This window comes from Salminus brasiliensis, chromosome 18 (assembly GCF_030463535.1).
Source record: "Salminus brasiliensis chromosome 18, fSalBra1.hap2, whole genome shotgun sequence".
NCBI lineage: Eukaryota > Metazoa > Chordata > Actinopteri > Characiformes > Bryconidae > Salminus > Salminus brasiliensis.
The window spans coordinates 20147591-20162172 of NC_132895.1; the positions used below are offsets into that span (position 1 = coordinate 20147591).

The window sequence follows — 14582 nt, forward strand, 5'->3', positions numbered from 1 at the left end:
AGCATTGCCCAATAAGATAACATTTAAGACTGAAATACTGAGACTAAATCCTTCAGCAGTGTTTGCCATAAAGCTACAAAATCTGCCTCATTTGTGTTAGTTTGTTACTTCAGTTTCAATAAACTTAAATGCAGATCAAACGACATTCACTTACTATTCACTTAAATTACTAAAACGATATAGACTGCTACGTGATAGGCTCTCTCTTTTTATTTGGGAAAACCTTATTTTAAATGAATAGCACGCCGAACAAATACTACTAGTAATACTACTACTACTACTACTACTACTACTACTACTACTACTACTACTAATAATAATAATAATAATAATAATAATAATAATAATAATAATAATAATAATAATGATAATAATAATAATAATAATACGTATCGGGAAAAACTTAAATGTGCTTCCTATTATAGCCCCTTTTCATTAAATACTTCAGAAACACATTCTGTATAATGAGAGCTCCCCTCACCGAAGTTTCCGTAGTGTAGTGGTTATCACGTTCGCCTCACACGCGAAAGGTCCCCGGTTCGAAACCGGGCGGAAACACGAAAAACGTTTTTATTTTTTTTTACATTAGTGGCGAATTTTCCCACTGACACCACTACTCCGTTTCATCCAGAATTCACTCAGAAGCGTGTACAATGTAATGTGAAATATAACTAATTTTTGTTGGTTGTGAATATAAATATATAAATAAAACATCGGCCACGTTGAACAGCAACGTTGAAATATCCTACAACTCCCAGAATGCAACAGCACGAACTCGGGTGCTAAGGTTTGTTTCCGGCGGTTTGGCGGTCCTTTTCCTGTGCCTAAACCGTGGAGTAGCTAGGCTGCCGAAGCCCTCCAACTCTATCTAAAGCCATCCACCTTGATAGGCACGGTGTAAACTTGCCAAAATGACCGAGCAGATGACCCTGAGGGGGACCCTTAAGGGCCACAGCGGTTGGGTGACCCAAATCGCCACAACTCCCCAGTTTCCCGACATGATTCTCTCTGCGTCCAGAGGTAAGCGGGTCTGCGCCATGTCACCGAGCCGGCTTGTCTGTATGTGGCAGAGCGCGAAGCTCCCACTGCCTTCGGGCTGCTTTCTAAAACACAGAGCAGTTGTAACCACACCGTGTCCTGCTCGTGTTAACGTACAGTCCTCAATGGACCGCTTGTAATTGGCACTTGTCGATAAGAAAACTTTAAGCCAAGCTTGCCGTGTAGTTCAGTTCCCACCAAGTGAGACTCCCCGGACTCTCCCTCTCTACAGGTTTCTATAAGTGCTTCAGGACACCCCTGAGTTGTGGTTGTCTGGTTTGCTCTGCTAAACTCGAGATTAAAATGTGCCCAAGTGTTTTGACATTAGCTTCAATGCTGCTCCTCACTGCATTGACTGCTGGTTTTGGGAAACCCTGTAGCTCGTGAGCTTTGTGGGAAGCCTGTCAAGAGCCAGGTCCCAGTTGTGAGATGTCACACAATACTAAGCAAAAGTAAAGTGTTTCGGGTTGGTCAGTTCATATTAAGCAGAACTGTAAAACCTGTCAGTTTGAGAGAGTCATTTAAAGCATGTATTTCTTCCCTCCTGCAGACAAGACCATCGTCATGTGGAAGCTGACCCGTGATGAGACGAACTATGGTGTTCCCCAGCGCGCCCTGCGTGGACACTCTCACTTCGTCAGCGACGTGGTCATCTCCTCGGATGGGCAGTTTGCGCTCTCTGGGTCGTGGGATGGCACACTGCGGCTCTGGGATCTCACCACGTGAGTCTAGTGTAGAGAAGGGTCTCGGCCTGACTGCTTTCTGTGATCTCTTGGGTGACTGTAAGAGCAGCATGGATGAAACCAGTTGGTTTCCTGTGCTGCAGATTCCAACGCGTGTCTGAAATGTGGTCCTGATTAGCGCTACATCTGTCATGCGAAAATCTTCAGCATGGCAAGAAGATAAAAACCTCTTTGCTTTCAGTGGAATTTGATGTTTATTGACTTCCATTGAAATCATCCGAATCATTTTGGAGCATTGGAGCACTTCATTAAATTTTTGTTAATGTAATGATTGCCTGCCAGGTTTAAATTATGGCAAAGTGAAAGGTGGACAGAATGTGGATACAAGGTTTTTTGTGCTTCATTTCTGTTAGACAGGTTCAAGACATCCTGAATGCATATGGGCACAGTTTGTACTTATTTGCTTATTAATCTCTCCTTAGGGGAACCACAACCCGTCGTTTTGTTGGCCACACCAAGGATGTGCTGAGCGTTGCCTTTTCTGCTGACAACCGTCAGATCGTGTCTGGCTCCCGGGACAAGACCATCAAGCTGTGGAACACCCTGGGTGTCTGCAAATACACCATTCAGGTCAGACCAACATAACAGACTGGAAAGTCTTATAAATGAGACGTCTACAGTTTGAGTTAGAACTGCTGGTTTTAAAATTGGCAGTTAATCCAGGTCCAGATTGCTCAAAGTTCTTAAAGTGTGTGTCTGTCCATAGGATGAGGGCCACTCTGAGTGGGTGTCCTGTGTGCGCTTCTCCCCCAACAGCAGCAACCCAATCATTGTCTCCTGTGGCTGGGACAAGATGGTCAAGGTGAGTACTAGCATAGGGAAACTTCTTGTATCCTCATAGACTCTGATTCTTATATCTTATATCTTTTTTTGTTCAGTAATGTTGTGCTTAAACAGTCCTGGAGGACCCACTTCTCTGCACATTATAGTGGTTTCCTGCTCTAATACACTACGTTCAGGGGTTGTTGCCTGGCTAATTGTCTGAATCAGTTGGGTTAAGAACAGGAAAAATGCTTAAATGTGCAGGGCGGGGAGTTCTCCAGGGCCGGGAACCACTGAGTTATAATATTGCAGGTCTGGAAAGGCTGGTGGTTTTATGGTGCAAGGTTGTTTAATCCTCACACATCTCTAAATTATTACACATATAAATACAATTACGTTCATCTTATTACACATGTATAATCACGTGAGAGAATGAAAATGCTGAAATGGTGAATACTTGACAAGAGTCAAGACTGAATTTAATGTTTGTGTTAATTACACAAACAATGAATAGACATGGTGGTTTTGTTATAGGTGAAAAGTGGGACTCTTAGAATAGGCGAATTTCATCAATTGTAATTATGAAGCGAAAATGGCATGAATCTAAAGAAGAAATTAATTGTGGTCTTTCCCTTCAGGTGTGGAATCTGGCCAACTGCAAGCTGAAGACCAATCACATTGGACACACAGGATTCCTGAACACGGTCACGGTTTCTCCTGATGGGTCTCTGTGTGCTTCTGGTGGAAAGGTAATGGAAAGACTCTTCTTTGCTGTTCTGTGTTCTTAGTAGGTTACATATTTGCCTTGCTGAGGCTTCTGAGAGCATGTGTAATTACTGCTACAGGTCTTTGCAGAGCTTTTTTTAATAGTCTTTTCAGGGTTTTAAGGTTTCTCAAGGTTTGTTTTGTTGTCTCATTAGTCATATTTTGATGTGTTGTGTTCCTCCAGGATGGGCAGGCTATGCTGTGGGATCTGAATGAAGGGAAGCATCTGTACACTCTCGATGGTGGCGACACCATCAATGCCCTTTGCTTCAGCCCCAACCGATACTGGCTGTGCGCAGCCACAGGTCCTTCCATCAAGATCTGGGTACCGGCCTCTTTTTTTTCATTTGTTTTAGGTTTCTGTCTGGTCGCTCAGATTTTATTGGACGTCAGTGCCACAGACTTCCTCCTGTTTCAGTTGGCTTTCATAGTGATGTTCTGTAGCCTACATACAGTCAAATGTAAGGTTTCTTATTGGGTGATAGGAGAAATCTTAAGAGTTGGCAACCACACATTAATGCATTGTTTTTTTTTTTGTTTGTTTGTTTTTTTTTCCCCACAGTAAACTTCTGTGCTCACTTCACTTTGTTCTCAATCCAACCAGTTGTATCTTATGTCTTGGTCCCACCTTGTCTCTAATAATCCATGCAATAACGTTGTAATTACTGGTGATCTATTTGCTGTTACAGATGGATTACAATAGTGTAGCTTGTGTAATTACACATGTGTTGACCTTAGTTTAGACTCCTGTATTTACAAGTGGATTCTAAGGGCAGGATGATTACAAATTATGCTTTTAAAAGACACTTGTGTTTATGCATGAGTCAAAATTGTAGTTAATGTGTAATTACAAGCAGTCCATTTGTAGTAGTAAACACCTCACCAATAGCTGCATGTTGGGTGGTTTATTAATGTGTAAATGCAGTTTTTTTTTTTTTTTTTTTTTTTGCTTTGCCATGTTCCTTTACCTCAGTACGTCAGCAGCTGCTAGACAGACTGATCTGAACAGTTAGACTGACCGGTAAATTGCTAATGATTCACTGCATTTACTAAAAGATAGGTTGGTGATTAGAACATACTGTGTACTCTTTTTGGTGTTGAAGCAAATCAGCTAGTACATGTCAAACTAGTTTTGTGCAAAATGGAGCTTTAATGTCATTGAGTCTTATCTTTTCAATGTTTGACAGTATTAATGTCGGGCTGTCCTCACGAAGTAATCCATGTTCCTCAAACAGTGTTATGGAAATTTTCCTACCAGTCCACTGAAATTGGTTGTAAGCAGTATAGTTTACCTGCTGTTCGCATTCATGCCTGTACTTAAGCAACATCTGTTCTGTTTAAAGTGTTTACCAAGTGGTGTTTGTCCCTAACCTTTGCTGTGGTCAATTTGTCGCTGCAGGATCTGGAGGGGAAGATCATTGTTGATGAGCTGAGACAGGAGGTGATCAGCACCAGCAGCAAGGCTGAGCCTCCTCAGTGCACTTCTCTGGCCTGGTCTGCTGACGGACAGGTAAGAGCTCCACTTAGGGCAAGCTGTGTGCTTCGAGCAGTTGTGTGTGAGCGTGTGGCAGTGTGTGTGTGATGTTACTGTTGATATGGGCAGTGAATACTTAAGTAAAAATGTGGGCTTGAGCACAAATTTTTTTGGTACATGGTTAAATGTAAATACAGGTTCTTGGCTGAGCTCCTGAGCGTCTCCATTAAACATACTGTTTTTATATTTGTTTTTCTCAGACTCTATTTGCTGGCTACACTGACAACCTCATCAGAGTGTGGCAGGTTACCATTGGAACCCGGTAGACACCTTAAGTCCAAGAACATAATGCTAAAGATGGAACTTGGATAAAAATGAATAAAGTAATAAAAATCGAAGCATTTTGTATCTCGTCTTTATCTTTAGTGTCTTTTTTCTCTCTTGTCCTGTTAATGCTACAAGTTCATGCTAAGAGAATATGTTGGTGGAATGTAGAACCACCTGAGATGAAGTATGGTTCCTCTTTTTATATGCTTTGTACAGTTCAGTACACCAAGAGATTGTAGGGACAACTGAGTGCTGTGCACTGAACATTTGGAAGAATAAAAAGTATTAATCTATCTGTAGGTTGAGCTGTGTGTGTGGTGTGGTGGAAGAGTGAATGGGGGGTGGGGAATGGTGGTCTTTTAAAGTTGAAATTAAAGTTCTATTGCATTGATGCCAGTATGTCTAAAGCCAGCAATAACTGCATTTGTACTTTGTAACTGTCATACAAAAATCTCTTCCCATCATTTTTCACTTTTTGACAATTTAAATCTGCTGATTGTTCTGTTACTTTGTTGTAATGTCATTCCAGTTTTGGAGATGGAGCTTTTTGTATGACAGCAATGACTTGCACACTGCAGATGGGCCTAATTATTGTTTTTAGCATTATTGCTGTTAGCTACTTCATGTTACTTTTCATCAGTATGCAGTGTGGTGTCCAGAATGCCCCAGGTACCATTATGTACCCTGTATTGTACTGTACTGTGGGGTAGGACTGTTACAATCAGTATTAGGGACAATCCCAATCAGACTGTTCCCAAGACCCTCACACACCTTACCATGCTTGCCTCTGGGTCGGGGTCTATGAACACGGTCTTCAGTGTTGGTTTCTAGGTTTGTAAATGTGTATTCGCTGGCTTTGGCAGACAGATTTAAAAAAAGCTCACTCTTGATCAATTATTGCCCTTTCAGTGCATCCATAATTAATTGTGCTGTAGTGGGAAACTATCTTCGACTTGCATGGTTTTTGCAGGAAACATATTTTATAGTTTTAACAATGCTTCAGACTCTGATACATGCAGTGGTCACCATGTCTCGGAAAGACCCATTTGAAGACATATTTAGAACATCTTGTGGCAGGTATAAAAGACACGGTCTCAGGATATCTTGCCTGATTCTCAAAATCTCAATATGTAGATACCCCCCCCCCCCCCCCTCATTTAGTTGTTTTGGTTTATTTTATACCATACATAAAGATGTATTTGCATAAAGCCACACATTTTTACAGCAGTACACTTTTTCATATTAATCTGAATAAATCTGAAAGTTGTCATGTTGGGGGGGGGTAAAAATGAATTAATTAAATATTTTTATATTGACTTGAAATTTGGTTCATTTATTTGACATTTTGTCCTCCAGTAAGGTTGCTATGTAGGAGATTTGAAATGATAATTAGTTTTAAATGATAATTTTCTTGTGTTCATGAATGTAATTTGTAGAGATACAGTTCAGGAATGTAATCTAATGGACCTGACTGAAAAGATGTGGGTTTAAAAATTGGGAAGTTGTGTTCACTTCAGTAAATATGTGAGGAACACTTAATCATGCAACTGCCTTTCTTAAAAATGCATTTGCCTCTTTGTATTTCTTTTTTTTTTTTTGTCGTCCTAAACTTTCCATAATTTCAAACAAGCCGAGTGTATAACTTGTTCCTGTGTTCGAATCAAATCAGTCAAATCTGAGACCGTTTTTGTGCGGATCTACCCACAGTACTTGGTCTGAGTTCTGATGCAACATGCCAGCAAATGCTAACAGGCTTTCTGCCTGTCTGAACGCTTCACACGGTCAACTGGAGAAGACGCTGCAATACAGCTTGAGCCGTGTGAATGTTGCCCAAGGCCGTGCAGACGTTAAGCTGCAAATGCTCATATTCTCTTATTGTGATTGAATGAGTGTTCAGGGAAGCCATTTTATACTGTGAATGCTCTGAACCTAGCTACTGTGTGATCTGTCTAGTCAACGTCTTTTTGGAAATAAAGGAAGTGTGTGATTAAAGGACCCCTTTTGGGCTAGTGGCAAAATACCTGGGGGGAAAAATACTTTTTTTAAATGGACTTTAAACAGTTTCAAAGGCTTTCAAGGTATTTGAGTTTTTTTTTAAGGCATTTCACACAAAACCTTGAATCTCCAAATTGGCAGCTGGCAAACCAGGGCTCATGTTGCCATTCTGATGTTATATGTAACCATGTTATTTACTATTAGTGACCTGATAGGTGTTGAGGTTTTTTATATGTAATGCTAAGAGCAGTGAAATGAGGAGATCTCTGAAACTGCCTCCCAATACTCATCCTAAACTTTGCAGTGAATGGATTGAAAATGTGCTGCACTCCATCCAGTTCAACAGGACTGTTTGTAAAGGAAAGGGCAGTTGGCCTGTGTTCTTTAAGCACGGATGAGATCAGGAATACGCTCAGAAAAAGCATGTGTTTCATGAGAACAAAACTGATCATGATGTCATACAATGTTGGTATATTTACCACCTCTGAACACAACACACTTCACATGTCTCTCAACTTTGATATAATTGGGCAGATTCTGTGATAATAATTGTGCATTCTCCTGTTTGAGAAGACTTTTTTATTTGTTTAAAAAGATAATAATAATGTATTCTGTGAGATCAACCATCACATCAACCCCCTTTTCTATTGTTTACAAGATTTGTGTAACCCTGGTGCAGTGAGTGTGTGTGTGTGTTTTATCAAGTTTAATAAGACATAAGCTCTCGTGGTACAGTTATGTGCGTACATGTGAAATTATAAATAAAGTATATATCAGAGCTCTGGCTGTGTGAAAGCAGTGAGCGGCTCTGGCTCGGCTGGAACATCTTGTGCCAGTGTGAACTCCCGGTTTGAACAGGAGAAAGAAGTGCGCATGAAAAGGAAGAGGCCGCTGCTCTCACCGCGAGTGACCAATGGCAGTCCGGCTTCTTGGCGGTGTCGCTCCGACCGTCGAATCAGGTCGGGCTTTACTGAGCGGCTCTCCATCCGGCGCTATAAAGACCGCCACGAGTCGGCGGTGTGACTGAGAATCCATCTTGAGGAGCAAAAACAGGCTCGGGAAGCGCTAACGGTAAGCCGGCGGTGGGATTTCACTGTGCGTGAATGTGTTTTTTTGTTGTTGTTTTTTTTTAGGGTAACTGAAGACGGGCAGTCATTTTCCGTTTTTGTGTTTTTGGTGTTTGAAGACCGGAGCGGGCGACTCTGTCTGTTAACAGTTAGTGCTAGCTAGCTTATCCTAGCACCGCTTAGCTTCCCGTGGCTAGCGAGCTACAGCTCTTGCACAAGGATGGGTGGCGTAGGAATTGAGTGCTTTTCATCTTTAAGTCGTGTTTAAATTAACTTTGTCGTAGCACAACTAACATGCCTGCTATTTTGGTATGGGTAGCCTGCCGTTTGGTTGGCGCACTGTCGATAAAGAGGTTAGCCGGTAAGAGGGAGAGAGCGAGCGAGCGAGCTAGCTCACACCCATACGTGTTACCCACGCATAAATGGATGTAACTTAAGATTAACTCCTATCTTTATGTCCTAAAAGGCAATAAAGGACACTCATAATGGCCGACGCTGAGCAGCAGTTCATGGAGACCTCCGAGAACGGGAACGGAGAGGACCTGAACGGCGCCGAGGAGCAGCTCGAGACGGAGGAGACGGAGGAGACGGAGGGGCCTGCGTGCGACGAGGCTCAGGATGAATCTCAGAACGGGGATGGAGGACAGATCGACGCCAGCAAGAGCGAGGAGGATGCCGGGTGAGAAGAGGCCAAAGGCGCAGTTAATATAACCCAGATCCGCCGTATATTTGGATGCTTTTGTTCGAGTGCTCTTTGTTGGCGCCATGTGCCCTGTTTTTTTGAATGGGGGATGGGCCTGGCCTGGATGCTCTTCAGCGCCATTGGCGAAGCTGCCGAACATTGTAGTCATTGTGGATGGAGATGGGTTTGAGGTTTATGTAATCCACGCTGCAACGAGGACAGTGGGCTGGTTTGCATTGCTGTTTCTCTAGTATTTATCTGCCTAAAATGCAGTTTTTCAGTTGCAGTGTGAACAGTTCAAAACAATATCTGGTGCCCCTAGGTAATAAAAGTCCTGATCATTGGTTTTGTTTTAATGAGACAGTAAGATGTGGGTGCATCGGCAGTACATGTTGGCTCAGGGTTTTCAGTGTCCTTTGGTTGATATTGGCCAGATGAAGCCTAAATGTTCTCCAACAATCACAGATGGAGTGAAGCAGTGAGCCAGAACAGCATTCCTCACTATCAAAGGTTAATGAAAGGCTTTACTCATGTTAACCTGCTAGCTAACAAGATAAGGCAAGGGTAGCTGGGCATCACATCTGCTGTGGTGCAAACCTGGTCATGAAATGGTTTACTGGTTTACTCTAGCTGCAGGCGTCTTAAGTCCTAGTTGGCTCTTGAACAGCACTGCATCTTTGAATCCACCAAACAAGAATCTTATTGCAGTCTCCTCTTCCTGCAGAAAAATGTTTGTTGGTGGACTTAGCTGGGATACAAGCAAGAAAGACCTAAAAGACTACTTTTCCAAGTTTGGTGAGGTGACTGATTGTACCATTAAAATGGACTCAAACACTGGTCGGTCACGTGGGTTTGGATTTATCCTCTTCAAAGAAGCAGCAAGTGTAGAAAAGGTATTTATATACCATTATTGTCTGTTATTAAATATTGCGTTTCTTGGCTAGCTTTTAATCTCTTTGTGTTGTAGGTGTTGCAGCAGAAGGAACACCGGCTAGATGGGAGACAGATTGATCCCAAGAAGGCAATGGCAATGAAGAAGGATCCAGTAAAGAAAATATTTGTTGGTGGCCTTAACCCTGAAACAACAGAAGAAAAGATTCGGGAGTACTTTGGGGCCTTTGGAGAGGTGAGCTGCCTTTCTCTATTTATTTTTTTTGGTTTAATTTTGTAAATGTAGGTTTGTCTTAACTTTGTTTTCCTCTCCAGATTGAGTCTATTGAACTCCCCACTGATCCAAAGACCAACAAGAGGAGGGGGTTTGTCTTCATTACATTTAAAGAGGAGTCAGCTGTCAAGAAGATCATGGAAAAGCAGTACCATACTGTTAATGGAAGCAAGGTAGCAATCAAGAGTCATGGTTTAAATTTGTGCCTTTAAAATGGATACATGGGGCTGTATATGCATGTGTAAATTCGGTAGCAAGTCCTGACTTTTGTCAAAGTAACTACATGCCAAGTGGCATTTATGCCTGGTTTAATGCTCTTGTGCCGCTTGCCTTGCAATGCCTGAACTTCTTGGGTCTCCTTTCAGTGTGAAATTAAAATTGCCCAGCCCAAGGAGGTCTACCAGCAACAGCAGTATGGTGGTCGTGGTGGCTATGGAGGACGTGGCAGGGGTCGTGGTGGTAAGTTAAATGCCTTTACGTGGTTTCATTGTACATTTCATATTCCTTCAGCACTGAATAGCATTCTGACCCTCTTGCCAAATCAAAGTGCAGATTAAGGTTATGGCGTATCCTGATTTGTATTGTGTTGTATAATTGCTTTTATCAATTGGATATCTGTAGATTAATATGGGCTTCTGTAATGTTTGTACGTGCAAAGCTGAGACTGTTTAGTATTCAAATTCATTATGCTTTTCAGGCCAAAACCAGAACTGGAACCAGGGATACAACAACTACTGGAACCAGGGTTATGGTGGTCAGGGCTATGGCTATGGTGGCCAACAAGGCTATGGCAACTACGGAGGTTATGGCAACTATGACTATTCTTCTGGCTACTATGGCTATGGTGGTGGCTATGACTACAGTAAGTGCAGACTACTTGCTTCCGCTTGCCTGATCACTGTGGTTATCTTGTCTTTGCACAGAAGCGCTCAGTCCCCTCTTTCTCTCATTTTCCAGACCAGGGCAATGCAAGCTATGGAAAAACTCCAAGACGTGGAGGCCACCAGAGTAGCTACAAGCCATACTGATCACATGTAGTGCAGGTATGCATTTTTTTAGTGTTGCATTTTGTGGTCAAATGTAGACATTTAGCCTTTACTAGATTTAAATTCGCATTTGTGTGAACAATGGAAATTTGTTCTGTTCCATGGAGATAGTAAAAAAGACATGGGTAGTAACTGGACCTTTTCAATTGGGCTCCTAAATTTTCCTATAAAAGATGCATCTCAACTACACTACTTGATCAATAAGGGTTGATGACTGCTCATTTGCTTATTGGGCAAATGCTTAAGAAATCTGCTCCTACAATTTAATGCAACAAACCTCTCAGCTTTGCACAATGCCTGGTGCCCTGATCTGTTCCCTCATTGCCTCTGCTTTTTGGTTTTGCCTCTTTATGCATGCGTCCTTCCCAATCTTCCTGTTCTGTTTGGTGTCTAATCACACTTGCACATTTTTCACCTTCAGGTCGTAAGTATTTTCAACCCAAGAACCCATAATGAAAGCAACAGCAGCAGGAGGTGACTCGAGATGTGGGGAATTTGGTATGATCGGACTCATGCTCCATTTGTTCAAGACAACGGATGACTGGGGAAGCAGTGTCACTTTTCCACACTTTTATTTTTATTTTATTTCCTTTGTCCACATTTCCAGTCATGGAAGTGTAATTTTTACTGTACTTTTTGGTACCTTTTTTGAATCTAATGTATTGTATGGTTGTATTTTACATGTTGACTGGATTTGCAGCATATGAGAATCAGGAGCCGCCAGAGCTTTTGAAATAAAACCTTTTTGAGTAATTTTTTTCCAGTGTTTTCAGACTTACTATTTCCTGTTGCAAGTTGCTTGCCTGCAAACCTGCACCAAGTAAGGGGGGGGGAGGTGAAAAAAAGGGATCAAGTTGGGTCAGTGTCATTTAAGATGTTTACTGAAGGTCAGCATCTGGATAGTGTTGCCTTGGCTGATTGACTTATTGCTTTATTTTGGATTTTGAGTTTTAATTTGACAGGCCTTCAACTGGCTGATGGTAACTGGTAAAGACTAAGCTCATGGCTTGTCTGCCTTTACTGAAATCTCATTCCTATAGTGTCATGGATTAATTGTTAGAAATAAACCTTGTTTATTTGTGTATCCTTTTCCTGTTCTTATTTACTGTGGTAATGGTAGTGGTATAGTTTCCTCTTATGTACATGCTGACATTTACATTAACTTGTTTAGTGGGTTTACTGAGGTGTACATGTAAAGCCTGGGTAGCTGAAATGATGCCTGTTCTGTTCTTGAACTCCGCAGAGCAGACCTGAGGTTAAAGTTGGTCCTACATGTAATCTGCAGCAAGTTTGCTCAACACTTAAGGCAGCATGTCTTGGCTTGTAGTTGCGTTCATATAATACTGGGTTTTCCTGTGGATGTTATGGTTGGAAAAAAGATCAGGTGCAACACAGGTCGCATTTTGCTATAGAGCACCCAGTTTGTATTAGAATTTATATAATTGGAGCTGGTAAAAACACCTACGCTGGTACATAGAATGTACCTTTACAAAATAAGTCCACCCTGTTTTATGGTTCGAGGAAATATTTTAAAGCAGCCTGTGTTTGGCCAAATTGTCTGGTACTTGTGAAGTGCAATAACTCTGCTAAAATTCTGCTTTCATGGCAGTCAGGTTTGAACTGAAACTTTGTTCCTTAAATCATGTATTTCACAATCAAAAGTGAATGGAAGGTGTGTGTGTGTGTGTGTGTGTGTGTGTGTGTGTGTGTGTGTGTGTGTGTTTTTATTTATTATTTATTTTCCCCCTCTCGCAACAGACCAGTAGTATCAGCAGAGGGATGTGTGTGTAGATGTCCACTATATATATCTATCTCCCCACTGATCCAAAGACCAACAAGAGGAGGGGGTTTGTCTTCATTACATTTAAAGAGTTGGTTGTCAAATCATGGAAAAGCAGTACCATACTGTTAATGGAAGCAAGGTAGCAATCAAGAGTCGTGGTTTAAATTTGTGCTTTTAACATGGATACACAAGGCTGTATATGCATGTGTAAATTCAGTAGCAAGTCCTGACCTTTGTCAAAGAAGTGACTAGATGCCAAGTGGCATTTATGGGGGGTGCCTGGTTTAATGCTCTTGTGCCGCTTGCCTTTCAATGCCTGAACTTCTTGGGTCTCCTTTCAGTGTGAAATTAAAATTTTGATGCAAAATATTGAATCAGTTAAGTAAAGGCAATGGTTCACTGTAGAACAGAGGCAATGCAAAAGTACAGTTTGGGTGTTTTATTGCATTTAATGGGTTTTTCTCTAGAAAATAGTGGTTCAATGGTGTTACAGACCAATATCTTTCCAACCACTGTAGCACAAACTTTGCTATTTACATCACCTTGTTCTGCACCTGAATACCTACAGTCTATTTTTAACTATCAGGCTGCAATAATAAGCGGCTAAAGGTAAGAATTTTCCGGCAAGCTCGTGAATAAAAGCCCCTCTATATAAGCCTACATTTTAAATGCATTTACTCATTGCTCCACATTCAAAGACAAAGGTGCCAGTACGACACTAGGACCTGGCGAAGCTTCTACTCTGATCTAGCACTCTGCTGTGTTTCTGTGGCTGTTAACAGTAGAGATGACCCTGGGTTTTCAGAGTAAACCTGTTGTACTGGGACCTAAATAGTTTTTAGTATTTAGTTGTTTTTTTTTATGTAATTATTTCCTTTATATTCCCTGACTGAAATAGCTAAATGATTATGTGCTTACGTGTTCTTCTAGTGAAAACTGAATTTTGACATAATTTCATTAAAGGTCAGAAGGTGGATTTGGGACCTGAGGCTTATTAGGTCAACCCACAGAACCGGCGACCACAGTGCTCTTGCAGAAGGCAACTAACCTGGAGGTAGCTGCCAACCACTCCATGGTCGTGTTATCACTGCCCTAAACACCGTGTGTGTGCACTGTGATTAGGGAAGTGAGAACGCAGACATGCTACCTCCGCATTAACACACACGTGGTTGTAAGCACGTGTTCACAACGGGCGGGTGGGTTCCAGGCGGGGGTTGAATTCCGTGGTTCTCCCGTGGTTCTCCCGTGCAATGGTGCTAAAGTGTTCATCTTAACTTGTTCAAATTTAAAATTTTTGTCTGTACTTCAGCTTTGTTATTTGGTTCTCGGAGCAACATAAACATTGTTTCCGCCCGGTCTCGAACCGGGGACCTTTCGCGTGTTAGGCGAACGTGATAACCACTACACTACGGAAACCCTTGGACACGAAGGATCCTTACTGACCCCTGTTCGTAGGAAAAATAATAATAACGATTACTATAGTATTAGGTTTGATTGGACCAGCCCTCTGTCAGTAAAGAAAAAGACCCAATGGGCCACAGTCCAGCGTGTTTGAAGGGCCGGTGCTTAAAAACTGTAAAAAAAAATTTAAAAAAAACTCAAACTTTCGGGACGCTGAGTTACTGGTTTTATGGGAAGTCAGACCAATTAATATTAAAATAGTGTCGGGACTGTCGGCCCAAATATCGGCCTGGTGTGCTAGATGGCCAGTTCGCCCCTGGTGTGGATATTAAAA

The 14582-nt window shown here is 41.8% G+C and overlaps 2 protein-coding genes and 2 non-coding genes across 5 annotated transcripts; 3 read left to right on the plus strand and 1 right to left on the minus strand.

Annotated features, from left to right (window-relative positions):
• Window positions 1-485: 485 nt before the first annotated feature.
• trnav-cac (transfer RNA valine (anticodon CAC)) lies at window positions 486-558 on the plus strand. Its single transcript has one exon. It is a non-coding gene; the product is annotated as a tRNA-Val (tRNA).
• Window positions 559-806: 248 nt separating this feature from the next.
• On the plus strand, window positions 807-5180 carry LOC140539445 (small ribosomal subunit protein RACK1). Its single transcript, XM_072662157.1, has 8 exons — window positions 807-1020; window positions 1589-1760; window positions 2204-2351; window positions 2488-2583; window positions 3182-3292; window positions 3493-3633; window positions 4708-4818; window positions 5043-5180. The coding sequence occupies exons 1-8, from the start codon at window positions 912-914 to the stop codon at window positions 5106-5108; spliced, it is 954 nt and encodes a 317-aa protein (XP_072518258.1). The 5' UTR covers window positions 807-911; the 3' UTR covers window positions 5109-5180.
• Window positions 5181-8075: 2895 nt separating this feature from the next.
• On the plus strand, window positions 8076-12146 carry LOC140539561 (heterogeneous nuclear ribonucleoprotein A/B-like). 2 transcript variants are annotated; one of them, XM_072662297.1, is made up of 9 exons: window positions 8076-8175; window positions 8638-8850; window positions 9578-9746; window positions 9821-9979; window positions 10060-10191; window positions 10384-10477; window positions 10716-10880; window positions 10976-11061; window positions 11486-12146. In XM_072662297.1, the coding sequence occupies exons 2-8, from the start codon at window positions 8657-8659 to the stop codon at window positions 11044-11046; spliced, it is 984 nt and encodes a 327-aa protein (XP_072518398.1). In that variant the 5' UTR covers window positions 8076-8175; window positions 8638-8656; the 3' UTR covers window positions 11047-11061; window positions 11486-12146. The 2 variants fall into 2 exon arrangements, with proteins under 2 accessions (XP_072518398.1, XP_072518399.1); XM_072662298.1 differs by lacking the exon at window positions 10976-11061.
• A 2044-nt stretch (window positions 12147-14190) lies between these two features.
• trnav-aac (transfer RNA valine (anticodon AAC)) lies at window positions 14191-14263 on the minus strand. Its single transcript has one exon. It is a non-coding gene; the product is annotated as a tRNA-Val (tRNA).
• Between the last annotated feature and the right edge of the window lie 319 nt (window positions 14264-14582).

What these genes read in the sequence shown, in the direction of transcription:
- LOC140539561 (XM_072662297.1), top strand. Translation starts at nt 8,657, where the DNA reads ATGGCCGACGCTGAGCAGCAGTTCATGGAGACCTCCGAGAACGGGAAC. An exon ending in AAGCAGCAAGTGTAGAAAAG is followed by an intron (nt 9,747 to 9,820) that starts GTATTTATATAC and finishes TTTGTGTTGTAG; the next exon opens with GTGTTGCAGCAGAAGGAACA. An exon ending in TGGTGGTGGCTATGACTACA is followed by an intron (nt 10,881 to 10,975) that starts GTAAGTGCAGAC and finishes CTCATTTTCCAG; the next exon opens with ACCAGGGCAATGCAAGCTAT.
- LOC140539445 (XM_072662157.1), top strand. Translation starts at nt 912, where the DNA reads ATGACCGAGCAGATGACCCTGAGGGGGACCCTTAAGGGCCACAGCGGT. An exon ending in TCTGCAAATACACCATTCAG is followed by an intron (nt 2,352 to 2,487) that starts GTCAGACCAACA and finishes GTCTGTCCATAG; the next exon opens with GATGAGGGCCACTCTGAGTG. An exon ending in GTCCTTCCATCAAGATCTGG is followed by an intron (nt 3,634 to 4,707) that starts GTACCGGCCTCT and finishes TTGTCGCTGCAG; the next exon opens with GATCTGGAGGGGAAGATCAT.